At 38.6% G+C, this 12718-nt stretch overlaps 1 protein-coding gene across 1 annotated transcript in view; it reads left to right on the top strand.

The window, feature by feature from the left end:
• Osbpl3 (oxysterol binding protein-like 3) overlaps positions 1–9902 on the top strand; it is a gene marked incomplete in the record, with an annotated part of 164511 nt that extends 154609 nt beyond the window's left edge. The window contains 3 exon segments of the mRNA XM_013510601.1: positions 733–859; positions 2673–2795; positions 6152–9902. Of these exon segments, the coding sequence (XP_013366055.1) occupies positions 733–859; positions 2673–2795; positions 6152–6248 (347 nt within the window).
• Between the last annotated feature and the right edge of the window lie 2816 nt (positions 9903–12718).

Below are 12718 nucleotides of genomic sequence, written 5' to 3'. Positions count from 1 at the left end.
TAGACTAGTGACGGGGAGGACTTCTCAAGCTTTAGAAAGTAGATGTAAAAAGAAAAAGTGTGCAGGAAATTTCATGGGAAGCATTTATATTTGTATGTGAAGAACAAGAGCTGAGGGTGAGGGTTGGTTTTAGTAGTTCACATTTGTTAACCTGATATGTAGACTCGGATGTTTTTAGCCCTATTTTTAGTGGAATTTAAGTTAGGGCAGTACACATGAGTGTTTTAAAGTTAAGGATGTAAGACTGTAGGGAACAGTACTGTGAAAAGGAAAGCGGGGATGGAGGAAAAGAATAACGTCTGTTGACCACTTACTATTTACAGCACTATTTAATTTCGGAAGAGTTGGACATCACTTAGATAAAAAATGGATTCTCTAGAGTGGGTGTCTTGGTCAGGACAAATAAACCCAGTGTTCTTTTGGTATATTTATTTTAATAGTAAGTTATTTTATAGCTCAAACAGTACAGAAACTCACAGCATTGTGTAAATTGTATAAATTTGCTATAGGACTAACAAAGGAGGTTGTATCTCTTTAGACAGAAGAAAACATAGAGAAGAAAATTTATAAATATTCAGCACCTATTTGTTAGAATATTTTAATAAAAATGGAACACTTTAGAGCTGAGAGAAAAAAAAAACTGTAGCCATTCTGAGATGAAAAAGCTGAAAGAATTAAAATGCAACCTCAATGAAAGACAAATGAGGGATGGATGATTTATTTTTCTTTCAGATCCCATGCCAAAAGGCTACGAGCAATATTATGGCTTCACACAGTTTGCATTAGAGTTAAATGAAATGGACCCATTGTCAAAGTCTTTATTACCACCTACTGACACTCGATTTAGACCAGACCAAAGGTAAGCGTTTTTTAAAGATCTTTTTTCCAGAGACATAATTTTTTTTTTTTTTTTTCACAAAAAACCTTATTAAATAACTCCCAGGCCATCAGAGGAGTCAGAGAGGTGAGTAATGTCATCAGTAGTGCAGAGGTGTAAGGGAACTTTAAATAATCACGTCACGGAGGAAATGGAGGCCAGCTGCCTTCCTTATGTTGGAAGGCCTTTATTAGTAAAGCCCCATTTCTACTGAAATATCCTCCCTAAAATAGTTTTTGTTTCAAGGAGTTAAACTATAAACAATAATAAAAACCTTACTGTGTATTTGAAAAAATACAAAGCATCTAGCTCCTATGACCCCTCAAATTTAAATTATCTTGGTGCATTAAAATCTAACTTCTGATACTAGGTTTGCTGCTAATAAGCTGGGTGGTTTATAATAAATTTTTAAATCTAAGTTTCCTACTCTATAAGATGGAGATAATACTCTCTCCTCTTGAGCCTTTCTAATTAAGACTCAAAATCCAGAAGCCAAAAGAAAAAAAGATGTCCACATTTGGCTTTATTTTAAAAAAATAAAGACTTTAGTGGCAAAGCAAATAAAAATGTGTAACCAAGATCAAAAGATAAATGAGACACAGTCTGTGCTCATGACTCATATCATGAATGAGTGCTAGAAATCAGGTAATAGATGAACCCATTAGAAAACAGGGACATGGGAAAATGAACAGTCGCAAAGGAGGGAGCACAGGTATCTCTTAAACATATGAACAAGTTCAGTCTTGCTTGTAACATGAAAAACGATAAATTTTAAAACTATGTGAAAATACATTTCTGATATACTTTGAGGCAAGTGGGGAAGGTGTTCATGCTGATAGGGATGAAAATTGCTGTAACCCAGATAAAGAGTAGTTTGTGATATACAAACTGCAGACTCATTCTTTAGCCCCGCCATCGCACTTCTAGGATTGCTTCTTCAGATGTACTTTTCCAGATGTAATACATATGCAAAGCCATTAGCTGCAGTGCTGTTACATTAAGCACTAGGAATAACCCAAATATTTATCAGTAGGAATTATTTAAATTAATTAAAGTATAATCCTGTAACTGAATATTATATAGCTATTGAAAATGAAGATGTTTATGTACTACCATGGAAAAATCTTCAAACTCTGCCTGGTGGAACATGCCTGTAATCCCAGTACTCAGGAGGATGAGGCAGGAGGATCGCTATGAGTTCGAGGCCAGCCTGGGCTACATAACAAGACCCTGTCTCAAAAAACAAAGCAAAAAAAATCAAAGGAAAAGAAAAAGAAGGAGTGGGGGAGGGGGAAGGGAAGAGAGCCTGTTTTTAAATAAAAAGTAAGACCAAACAAAAAATCAAGGTAGATAAATAGTATCTACAGTATGCTACCATTTATGTTTTTAAGTGGATGAAGGGATATGAATATATATTTGCAGAAATATGCAAAAGAATCTCTGGAAAAATACACAAGAAACTGATAACAGGGGTTTGCCTGTGGTAGGAGGGGGAGGGGGTAGAATGGGATAGTGACAGGTGAAATTGTAGACAAGAAAGAGGGGGAAACTTCGTCCCAATTTCCTTCTCATAGATACATTTTTTGAACCATGTAAATATCACCAATTCATAAAATAGTCTCTTCCCTCTTTACCTCAAAACACTGTTTCAGGGTTAGGAGAGGGGTCACAGGTATAGAAGAGAAATCAAGTAATATTTTGAATATCCAGTTTTGGACACATGCAAGTTTAGTAGTACTGATTGTTTTGTTTTCTTGGAAATGATATTTCTTCGCGTCTTCCGTCAATGACCCAGGTTTCTGGAAGAAGGGAACATAGAGGAAGCTGAGGCACAGAAGCAGAGGATTGAGCAGCAGCAGAGAGAAAGGCGGCGGGTCTTAGAAGAAAATAACATGGAGCACCAGCCGCGGTTTTTCAGGTGCGTGGCTGGATCCATCGTGGGGTCCTGGGCTGAGAGGGCTGCCTGCGTTCTGTGGTGCTGGTCCAGTGAAAGAGAAGAAGAGTGTCCCTCCCCCAAGACCAGCTTCTGCAGGGGTCCCTGCTCCAGAAGGACAATGCCCTCCCCTGTGCCCTGTCAACCTCCGTGGCTCTCCCCGTCCTCCGGTGAAATGAGCGCCTTCCATGCCCACCCTTTACTCTTTTTCCGAGGCCCTGCAGTGCCTTTGCGGAGGGGGGTCTCAGTACATACTGTGCCTCCACATCAGGCCAGCTGATCACATCACATCTGCCTAAGGTTGGCCACCCACATGGATACCATATTGCTTATTTTAGATTTGTTGTATTTTATGCAGTGACAGAGATAATTAACCATCATCCCACTGGTTACCAAAATGGGATTCCAAGTAGTTTAACTCTGAATATATTGACTTTTTCTGGTACCAGGAATCGAACTCAGGACCTCACTCTTGCCAAACAGGCGCTCTGCCACTGACCTAAATCCCCAGCAACTCTTGAATAGCAGTACCAATACCCTTGGATTTGGAACATTTACTATTAATTTAAAAATAACCTGCTAACTGGGTATGGTGGCACATACCTGTAATCCCAGTACTTGGGAGACTGAGGCAGGAGCATCTCCGTGAGTTCGAGGCCAGTGTGAACTACATATCAAGGCCTTGTCTCAATAAAAGAAAACAAATCAAATCCACTAAGAGGTTCTTTCTTAAAATAGACAAATTTTTAAAATTTTTAAACTGGAAAAAACAAAGGTTCAGGGAATGGAGGTGATTTGATGAGGGGCTCTGTGGAATGTTCCAGATTAGGCCTCACTCTCCTGACTAGGAGGTTAGGGCTCTAGATGGTTTTAGATTATTTGTTCTTTAAAAACAAAAATCAGAGTAGCGGGGCATGGTGGCGCACACCTGTAATCCCAGGATCACCAGGAGTTCGAGGCCAGCTTGGGCTACACAGTGCATTCAAGGGCAGCCTGAACTACACGCAAAACCCTGTCTCAAAGAAAAAAGATTAAACAAAAAAAAAATCAAAGTTAAAACATGTGAAGAGGAGAGGTAGGTTTCTGCACTCTGTTTTCCACCCAGCGCTGCTCTCTGGGCCTCTGGGAGGTCAGTATTTTGTTTTTACTTTCTGTTTCTGTTTAACAGACAACAGAAGTGATGTTTAGAAAGAGTTAGCTACTAATCTGTCAGCAACAGCAATAAAATATGTATTTCAAAACATCAAAATAGCAACCAGTCATATTTTATCTTTAAAATATAATGCTCTTTTCCTGAAGGGTGGTACAGATTCTACCAGGTCCTTTCTGATCATTTCCTCAAACTCAGGATTTTAGTATTTGAGAGTCAACTCACCAGGGCTTCATTCTGCAATATTCATAACTTTATTTAAACATTTGGAAAATAAGGTAGACACTTGAAAATTTATTGAAAAAAGCAAAGGATGGAAAAATGGATGGATTCACAGCCTGACCTATTGATTTACTGACTAGCGGGCAAGATACATATACACTTAAGTAGATTGGTTCTTTTTCTTTCTTTCATAAATCATATAGTTTCATTTCTTTAAAGAAGAGGAAAATCCATACTTATACAGATGTACATTACGGTGTATTTTAGGATCATTAAAAATTGCAGGTAATCAAACTGTCTCAAGGACCAGATAAGGAGGTTTATCCTCCGTCTAACATGAAAGCTTGAAGAGTGACCTACAGACTGTAGGACAACATGGGAAATGAATTAACATTGAAACGCAAAATATGGACTGTTATGTGCACTGTCACTGCGGACCTCTAAGAATGATACCTGGAGTGGAAAAGGACTGATAACTGAGGCGGTTGCAGTGGCCATTGTTCTTTTTTGCTTTCGACTGGAAGGTGAACTTTTTTAAACAGCGGAGGAAACGTGAGAGTTGTTCAGCAGTAGCAGTGCTGCCTGGGAGTGTTCAAATTAGAAACACTGCGGAGTGCTATCAGAAGGGAAGGTAGGGACCCGGGCGTTACTGTTAGTGTTTCTTGAAGATTAGCAAAAATCCTGTTGGAAGTTTCAACTGGAGACCACATCTCAGGCCAACTCAGCCTTACAAGTCCCTTTATTTGAATAGGGAGATAAGTGTGGGACAAAAATCCACATTCCTAAAAATGTGGGAAAACCAGTACTCTCTGTTTTTCCTCCTTAAACTTATGGAAATATCAGATAAAATTACAAATAGAAGCCCTCTTTGACCCAGCAGAGCTAACTGTACGAATTTTTAATGTAACTATACTTACATAAAAAATGACATATGCTTTATTTGTAATACCTAGAGTGGATAAACAATCTAAGTGGCCATCTCTAGGGTGCCTCTTAAATACATTGTGGCCTATCCATACATTAGAATGTCATGCAGTTATTTAAACAGAAAATGAGGAATCCTCTATTTCTGGAGTCATCAAGATTTTCCTATAAAACATGAATGATAAATCTTGTTGATTTTGCAGCCATAAGGTGTCAGTAGCAATTAACTCAGCTGTTTAGCAAAAAAGCAGCAATAGAGGGTGTTTAAACAAATGGGCACGGCGGAGTTCCATTAAACAGTATTTCAAAGATAGGCAGAATGGTGGGTTTGACCTTTGGGCTATAGTTTGCTGGTCCCTGCTGGTCGTGCTGATGGGAAAGTATCACCAGTATATTTGTTACATCAGATATTCAGGGGTGGACCACTGTCTAGGACTACCATTGCCTAAAATGGGAGAGGGTGCAGTGTAGATGGATAGGCATGCATGGGTACACATACATGGATTCTTTCTGAAAAAAGTGTAGACTGTAGCATCACTATCTGTAGGAGAAGAACCCAGAGGCTGGGAGATAGGGCTAGGAAGAAAACTTTTAGCTTTTATCCCTTTTATGCTTTTAGAAATTTGATCTATGTATTATACTATTTAAAAAAAATAGTAAGCCAGGACTATACTCTTCAATTCTTCTGATTCTTTTTTTGTTAATGTAAACTTATGACTTCCATGAACAATCTAGTTGAAGGGTCGCTTTTACAGTTATTCCCCAAGGGGCGACTGTCATCCAGCCACGTTTTCTATGAAACAAAATATCCCTTCATTTGTCCCCTCAGAAGCACCACTTTTCACAGCCTCCAGGTTTGGGAAATTAATGCAGAAATAACAAAATGGCTCCAGGGTTCCAGTCTCCATCCGGTTTCAAGGTGGGACCATCAGGAGAGTCAGTGTCTGTGATACAGCTGGTGGGGAAGAGAGAAGAAAGAAGGAAGGAGAGGGAGGATTTGGCAGTGTTTTAAAGAGTGTGCAAGGAACTGTTTCATCTTTCACAGGAAATCCAGTGATGACTCTTGGGTGAGCAACAGCACCTACTTGGAACTTAGAAAAGATTTTGGTTTTTCCAAATTGGAACATCCTGTCTTGTGGTGAAAAGCAAAGAAGGGTACTGTCGTGTACTTCTCCCATGTTTGCTTCTGGAAGCAGCACAACTGTGTCTGTATATGTAAAAGATATTACCCAGAGTAATCACTTGTGCTTAGCTTAACGTTGTAAGTATTGAAGTATATATTTTCTTCGGTGGGTTTCTTTGCAATTTCAAATGTTATCATGACTGTTTATATGAATGTGGAACACCTTGGTATTTCTTTTTATATATAAACTGTTTAATAAAAATGAAAGATTGAATGTTAATGTGTGGATTAAAGAAGAAGCTTTAACACTAATTTCCCAAAGGTTAGGGAAAATTCAAATTAAATTCATGCCTTATAAAATTATGTTGGAGGAAAAAAAATCAACCTCTCCCAGGTGCATTAAGGAATAAGAACACCCAGAGTTACTCACACACTTGGAAGCTACCAAGTTTAATTTGGTAGCTGAGACATCTTTTTGCCTCAGACAGCTCTTGAATTGCTCATACAGAACAATTCTGCTGGTGCTGGAGTCTGAAGAATATTTCCATTTGCATTTTAGTGATGAAGGGGATGGCAGAAGATAGAATGTATGTTTTTATATAAGACGGATGCGGCACCTTCTGGAAGGGGAAGCATTTGCGCTTGTCTCTCCCTGTAGTTCTGTTGCCTTATATGCAAAATTATACCCTCTGGTTGTCATCAACCAGAGAAATCCCCATTGATTTAATGTCCTAATGGCATCCTGAGAGATGGTAGGAAATTGTTCCTTACTGAGAGCTAAATCCTTGACAAACGAAGAAATTATTTCCTCCTTCCCACCCCACCCCATCCCTAGCTTTGTGAACCATCCTGTTTGGCCACATGGCTGTGGAATATGGAATGTCCCAGGTTACTATAGAATATACAGTGCATTCCACACAATAGTTGGACTTTCTAAAAGTTTAGGAAAATAACCGATTGTTTTAACTAACTCAACATGTTTTTCTTAAATACTGTTCTGGTATTTTCTACCTCTTAATAAGCACCATATTTTAGATCTTGTATAAAAAGTTTGACCATCTGCCTTATAGACAAATGTGGAGTTGATATGCTTCTTTTGTGTTGTCTTCTGATAAAGCTTTAAATGTCTTATCCCTTTCCTACACTTCCTTCGTATTTATGTCACTGTGAATTCTGCAGCAGTCTCAATAGATTATACTACTGAAAGGGGAAACTTTGTAAAGTGTGTTATTTCAAATTACAAGAATATAATTCGTGCAGTCGTTGAAATGTATTCTCAAAGCATTTCCAGCTTCTGCCCAGATTACATTAAAACCAAAGCCTAATTGTGAAGCCTTTTACTCAAAAGCCCATGAAAATACCGGCTGTGTTGATGTGGTAAAGAAATTTCTCTGCAAAACATTTTTACATAGTTAAAGAATTTCAGAGATGTAGAATGCTATGAATGAAGAGGAAAATAAATAACAGAAAAAGGATGCATGATTTTTCAGTGTCACACCAAATAACCAGCTGGATAGCATTGCATGTTTAAAGTGGAAAGTTATTTAAAGTGGAAAGTTAAAGTTTTAAAGTGGATCAGTACCCCTTTAGAGTCTATAAGTGGCTGGCATTTTAAAACAACTCATTAAATATTGGATTCTTTTGTTCCATTTTATGGAGATGTCAAAATGAACCCAATGTGGGTATCATTTCCATTTCTAAGCAGTTGAATGACACCATCCAGTTCTTTGGTGTGTGCTTTGTTCTTTTCTTTTCGAGCATTTATCTGAATTCAGCTCACAGACATGAGGAAGCACACTGTAAATTTAAGGGTACTCAGGGGGAAAACAAATCTAGTTTTCACAGTGTAAGAATAAATGTAGAAATTTAGTGACATTGGCTCTTAAATAGGCCCACTTCAGAACCTGACTCAGAAAGAAAAAGAGAGGAAAAATAAAACATACAGCCTGAAGGAAGGTAGCTTTATCATGCACTATTTAGAAATTCTTTAATTGTCCTAATGCTATTATTTCTATTAATTTTATGATTTCTTTTGGAATCACAAAGATAACTGGGCCAAATATCACTTCTGTGGTCATCTAACTTGCATTCAGGGTGGAAATGAGTACAATTAGGTACAAAACTATATGCAAATTTTGAAACCACTAGTTGTTAGTACTAGCATCTTTATGAAGGGCTTTTCTAATGCATCATGTTATTTGAATCTTAAAACTTCCTTGAGGAGGACATGGCTTTTTTCTTTCAGTTCCTTCGCACAAAAGTTCCTTTCTACCAAACCTATATGTCTTGAGCTTTTATATTTTTAAAATAAAGAAAACAGAAACTTGATACTTTTTGTGAAAATTAAGGTAGAATTTAATTTTCTGGACTCTGAATCTCTCTATTCAATAATGCCAGTCACCACACCATTGTAGAAACACGTTTTAACCTCTGTTTTAATCCTAACTATTCCATCCCAAATCTGTAGTAAATCACATATTCTTGAAATGGAACCTTGTGCAGGCATCCATAGTACACATCGACTGTTCTCCTGTTGACTGTCCCGAACTACAGAAAAAAATGTCTCACATCTCCAGTGTAGCATAGGAACAAGTGGGTTCCCTCCTCAGACCTAAAACACCCTAAGGTAGGTGTTTCCCTGAGTCACAGATAATAATAAAAGCCTCAGTGCAACTTCCACCTACAGTTCACCTCCTGGAAGTGAGGTGGGTTCTGATGCTAACTAAACAGATGGGGCTCACTTTAGGACAATAGCATACTTATCTACCAAGTACCCACAATGTCCCAGCACCCCTACCACCTCCACACACACACACCTTTATTTGCTTCCTGAGGGACTCTCCAAAGGAGAAAAATACACAAACTGATTTTTTAAAAAAATGTTTACTTCATTTGGACTGCTGCTTTTTGCATATCCTACTTTTAATTATTAATTCCAATAAATCAAATTCTTGGGCTTTGGGCACTGTCCTCCGTCTGTATTATCCAGGTTTTTGATGAGTAATCTTATTTTACTACTAAAGATGTCATCCCTGAAAGAAAAACATGAAAGTGTTTATTTGGCTGTTGTGCTTTGGTGTAGGTCTACTACATGTATTACATATTATATTATGGCTTCCAGTGATTGTAGAATTTCCTCAGACTTTTCAGTTATGAGTAGGAGCAATAAGAAGTTGTTCTTATTATCTTAAGAATAATAGCTACAGTATTTTGGCATAATTTATTTGAACGTCTTTAATTTTGATATTAACATCTATTTTTGCTAGCGGATGACAAGCTATTTTCATGTTCTTTATTTTCTTCTGCATTGTGTGAATCTGTTACTCCCTGTTAGTCTTTCTGTGTTGGAAATCTACGTCCCTCCAGTATCTGAAAATCATGACAGTCTGAAATGCAAAACATTTTTGCAGACTTCGGTTTTGGTAATGTAACAATCAGAAGTGATTCATTTATTTTATTCATGATGATTTTTATCTTCTGTTACCCTCAGAGAATACTTTTAAAAAAAAAATTTGTAAGTCTTTCATTTAACACTTTGTAAAATTATTTTCTGTCTAAATTCCATCATCCCTCCCATGGCCCTCCCATGGCTTCCCAAACACTCCTGTTAATTTGTTTGACCCCCTTATGTAGCTATTGCTAATTGACTATGAATAAATAACATGGAAAAAGACTACCTTGTCTTTGTTTTTCTGTGTTATGGGTATTTATGGTTGATGGAAGAAGACAGAGCAAAGCTCTAGCCTTAGTTCTTTCCAGGAAGAAACATCAGGTTACCTAAACTGGTAAGTATTGGAGATAAGAATACCCTCAGGCACAAACTGGGAAAGTGTAGAGTTGCCATAATATGGTCCCAACATTTCCCGGTCACACTAAAAACAAAGGTGTCCCAGCACTCAGAATAGGGCCAGTCCCAAAGAGCCCCTTGTTTTTACCTTGTCATGCTGTGGAAATATCATTACTTTCTCAGTATGTCCTAACTTGAAACAGGAAAATGCTGATTACTTGTACCAATTTTAATGGCCCTTACAAACAACTAGCTAGTCTCCTCCCATACCTAAGTTGTGTCCTTTGCAAAGTACTCTTAGCACTCACTAAAGTTCCATTTGATTCTGTTGGTATATTTATGTTACATAACGTGCTAGATTTCAGAGTTACACACATAAAGTCACATCTCTGCATCTCTAAGGATATTTCAAGATGAACCTAAAAGCAATCCATGAACCTTGATTAAACCCCAGCTTAAAACAAGTTATAGAAAACATTTTGTAGAGAATTAGTGAAATTTGCATTTAGCCTTCTATAGTTTAGATCTTAAATATCACCCAAAGACCATGTGTTACAGCCCATGGACGGTTTTAGTATATGTGCTACCGAAGTGAGCACAGCCTATGGACTGTTGAAAGGTGGTAGAACCTTTAAGGGGGTCAGACTTAGCAGAAAGAAGTTAGGTGTCGGGTGTGTGTCCTTGAGGAGGATACTGGGATGCTAGCATCTTCACCTTTCTCTTTGCCTTCTTGCCACCATGAGGTGTTGACACCTGTGCTTCACAATGCAGTCTGTACCATGATGTTCTGCATTGCCACAGGCCCAAAAGCAAAATGACCATGAACTGAAACCTCTGAAACTGTGAGCCTAAATACATTTTTTCACTCTGTATCTCATATACGTTGTCACAGCAATAAAAAGATAACTCAGAAAATTGGTACTAAAAAATAGCGTTGTTGCTATGACTATAAGTTATATCTGACAGTGTGGTTCAGAATCCTTTGGAAATAATTTGTGGGAGGTGTTTGGAAAAGCTTGGAGAAGCAGGCTAGAGAAACTCCCAGAGTGCTGTAGATAAAGCTAAATGGGCAATTCTGGGAAAGGTTTAAAAAAACCAGAATGCTAATAGGAGTGTAGACAGTAAAGACTGTTTCAGAGAGGAATGAAGATGCTATTAGGAACTGTATCAGAGGCAAAGAAATTGAATGGAAAAGTGATAGACTAATCTGGTGGAGAAGATTTCAAGGCAGAGCAGCATTCATGTAGCAGGATGGTTATTACTACATTTAACCAGATTTACAGTAAGAATCGAGAGCAAAAGCAGAATGGAAAGATTTGAAAAACTTACAGATTGGCCAGAAAAGGAGAACCTTGTGATCAAGGAGGGTGAAGTTGCTAAAGAGATCACTGCCAATAAAAAGAAACCAAGTATTCTGTGTCAGGACAATGGGAAAGACGCCTTGAGGGCATCTCAGGAATCAACAAGACTTCACCCATCTCAAGCTCAAAGGGTTTTGTTTGAGAGCTTTGGGTCACCCAGGGCTCAGCACAGGACTCTCTAGGGAACAGTTTCCTTGTGACCTGGTTCCTTGTGTTCAGTCATCCAGATGTGAAGAGGCCATTGTAGCCTTGGTACAACTACCTACAGCTCAAGCTAATGGCAGACTTGGCTTTATCCTTATGATGTTGTTTTTCCCAGTCATGGTACCATGGTAACTTTCACATTAAACTACATCCCAAAGTAATCTTCTGTTTTATATTTTTGAGACAAGGCCTCACTCACTAAATTGCTCAAGCTGGCCTCAAATTCATGATTCTCCTGCCTCAGCCTCCCAGAATACTGAGATTTTAGGTGGGTGCCACCATTCCCATCTATGAAGTTGGTTTTGCAGGTATGTAGAATGCAAGCTCTGTGGGGTCATAGAGGCTTCATTAACATTTCAAAGAAAACCTGGGAGTCCAGGAAGTATGCGGCCCAAACAATGTCCCTGCAAGCAGTCCCTGAGAACAGGATATGTAAAGTTGTAACAGTGAAGCCAAAACTGCAGTAGAGACCCTAGGAAGTTAGAGATACTAGGAACATGGAACACTTGTCAAGGAAAGCTGCAGGCAGTGAGCAGAGCCAGCTCAAGAGAGAGGGTAGCTAGGCTGGAGTGAGCAAGGCCAGGCAGGCAGGGCTGCCCAGTCCCTGTGGAGCTCACATCAAGCCACCGTATTCCCTGGAGGCTGGACATGGAGGTATGGGATTTAATGTCTCCCCTGCTTGTCTGATTCTTCCTTACTATTTTCTTTTTTCTCCCTTTAGGGATGAGAATGTTTACCCTGTGCCATTGTATTTTGGAACTATTTTTTTTTAAAAAAAGTTTTTTTTTTACAGGGATTTATAGCTAAGAATTTGCTTCAAGTCTCAAAGGAGACTTTGGACTTGAATTTTTGAGCAATGTAGAAAAAGTTAAGATTTGGAGGACCATTGGAGGTGGACTGGATGCATTTTGTGTTCTAGGATAGGTATGAGCTTTTGGAGGCCAGAACAGAATGCTGCAGTTCGTATCTTGAATGTCTTCCAAAGGCTGTGTGTTATAGAGTAACCAACCTCTGCTGCTACTGGAAGGTGGTCAATCCTTTAAGGGGTGGGGCCTAACAGAAGAAAATGAGATCACTGGGGTGTGTTCTAGGAAGGGATATTAGGACCCTGATCCCTTCCTCCTCTTTGCTTCCCAG

Source organism: Chinchilla lanigera, unplaced genomic scaffold, assembly GCF_000276665.1.
Source record: "Chinchilla lanigera isolate Chin_1 unplaced genomic scaffold, ChiLan1.0 scaffold00009, whole genome shotgun sequence".
Taxonomy (NCBI): Eukaryota; Metazoa; Chordata; class Mammalia; order Rodentia; family Chinchillidae; genus Chinchilla; species Chinchilla lanigera.
This window is presented reverse-complemented; position numbering and strand designations above follow the sequence as displayed.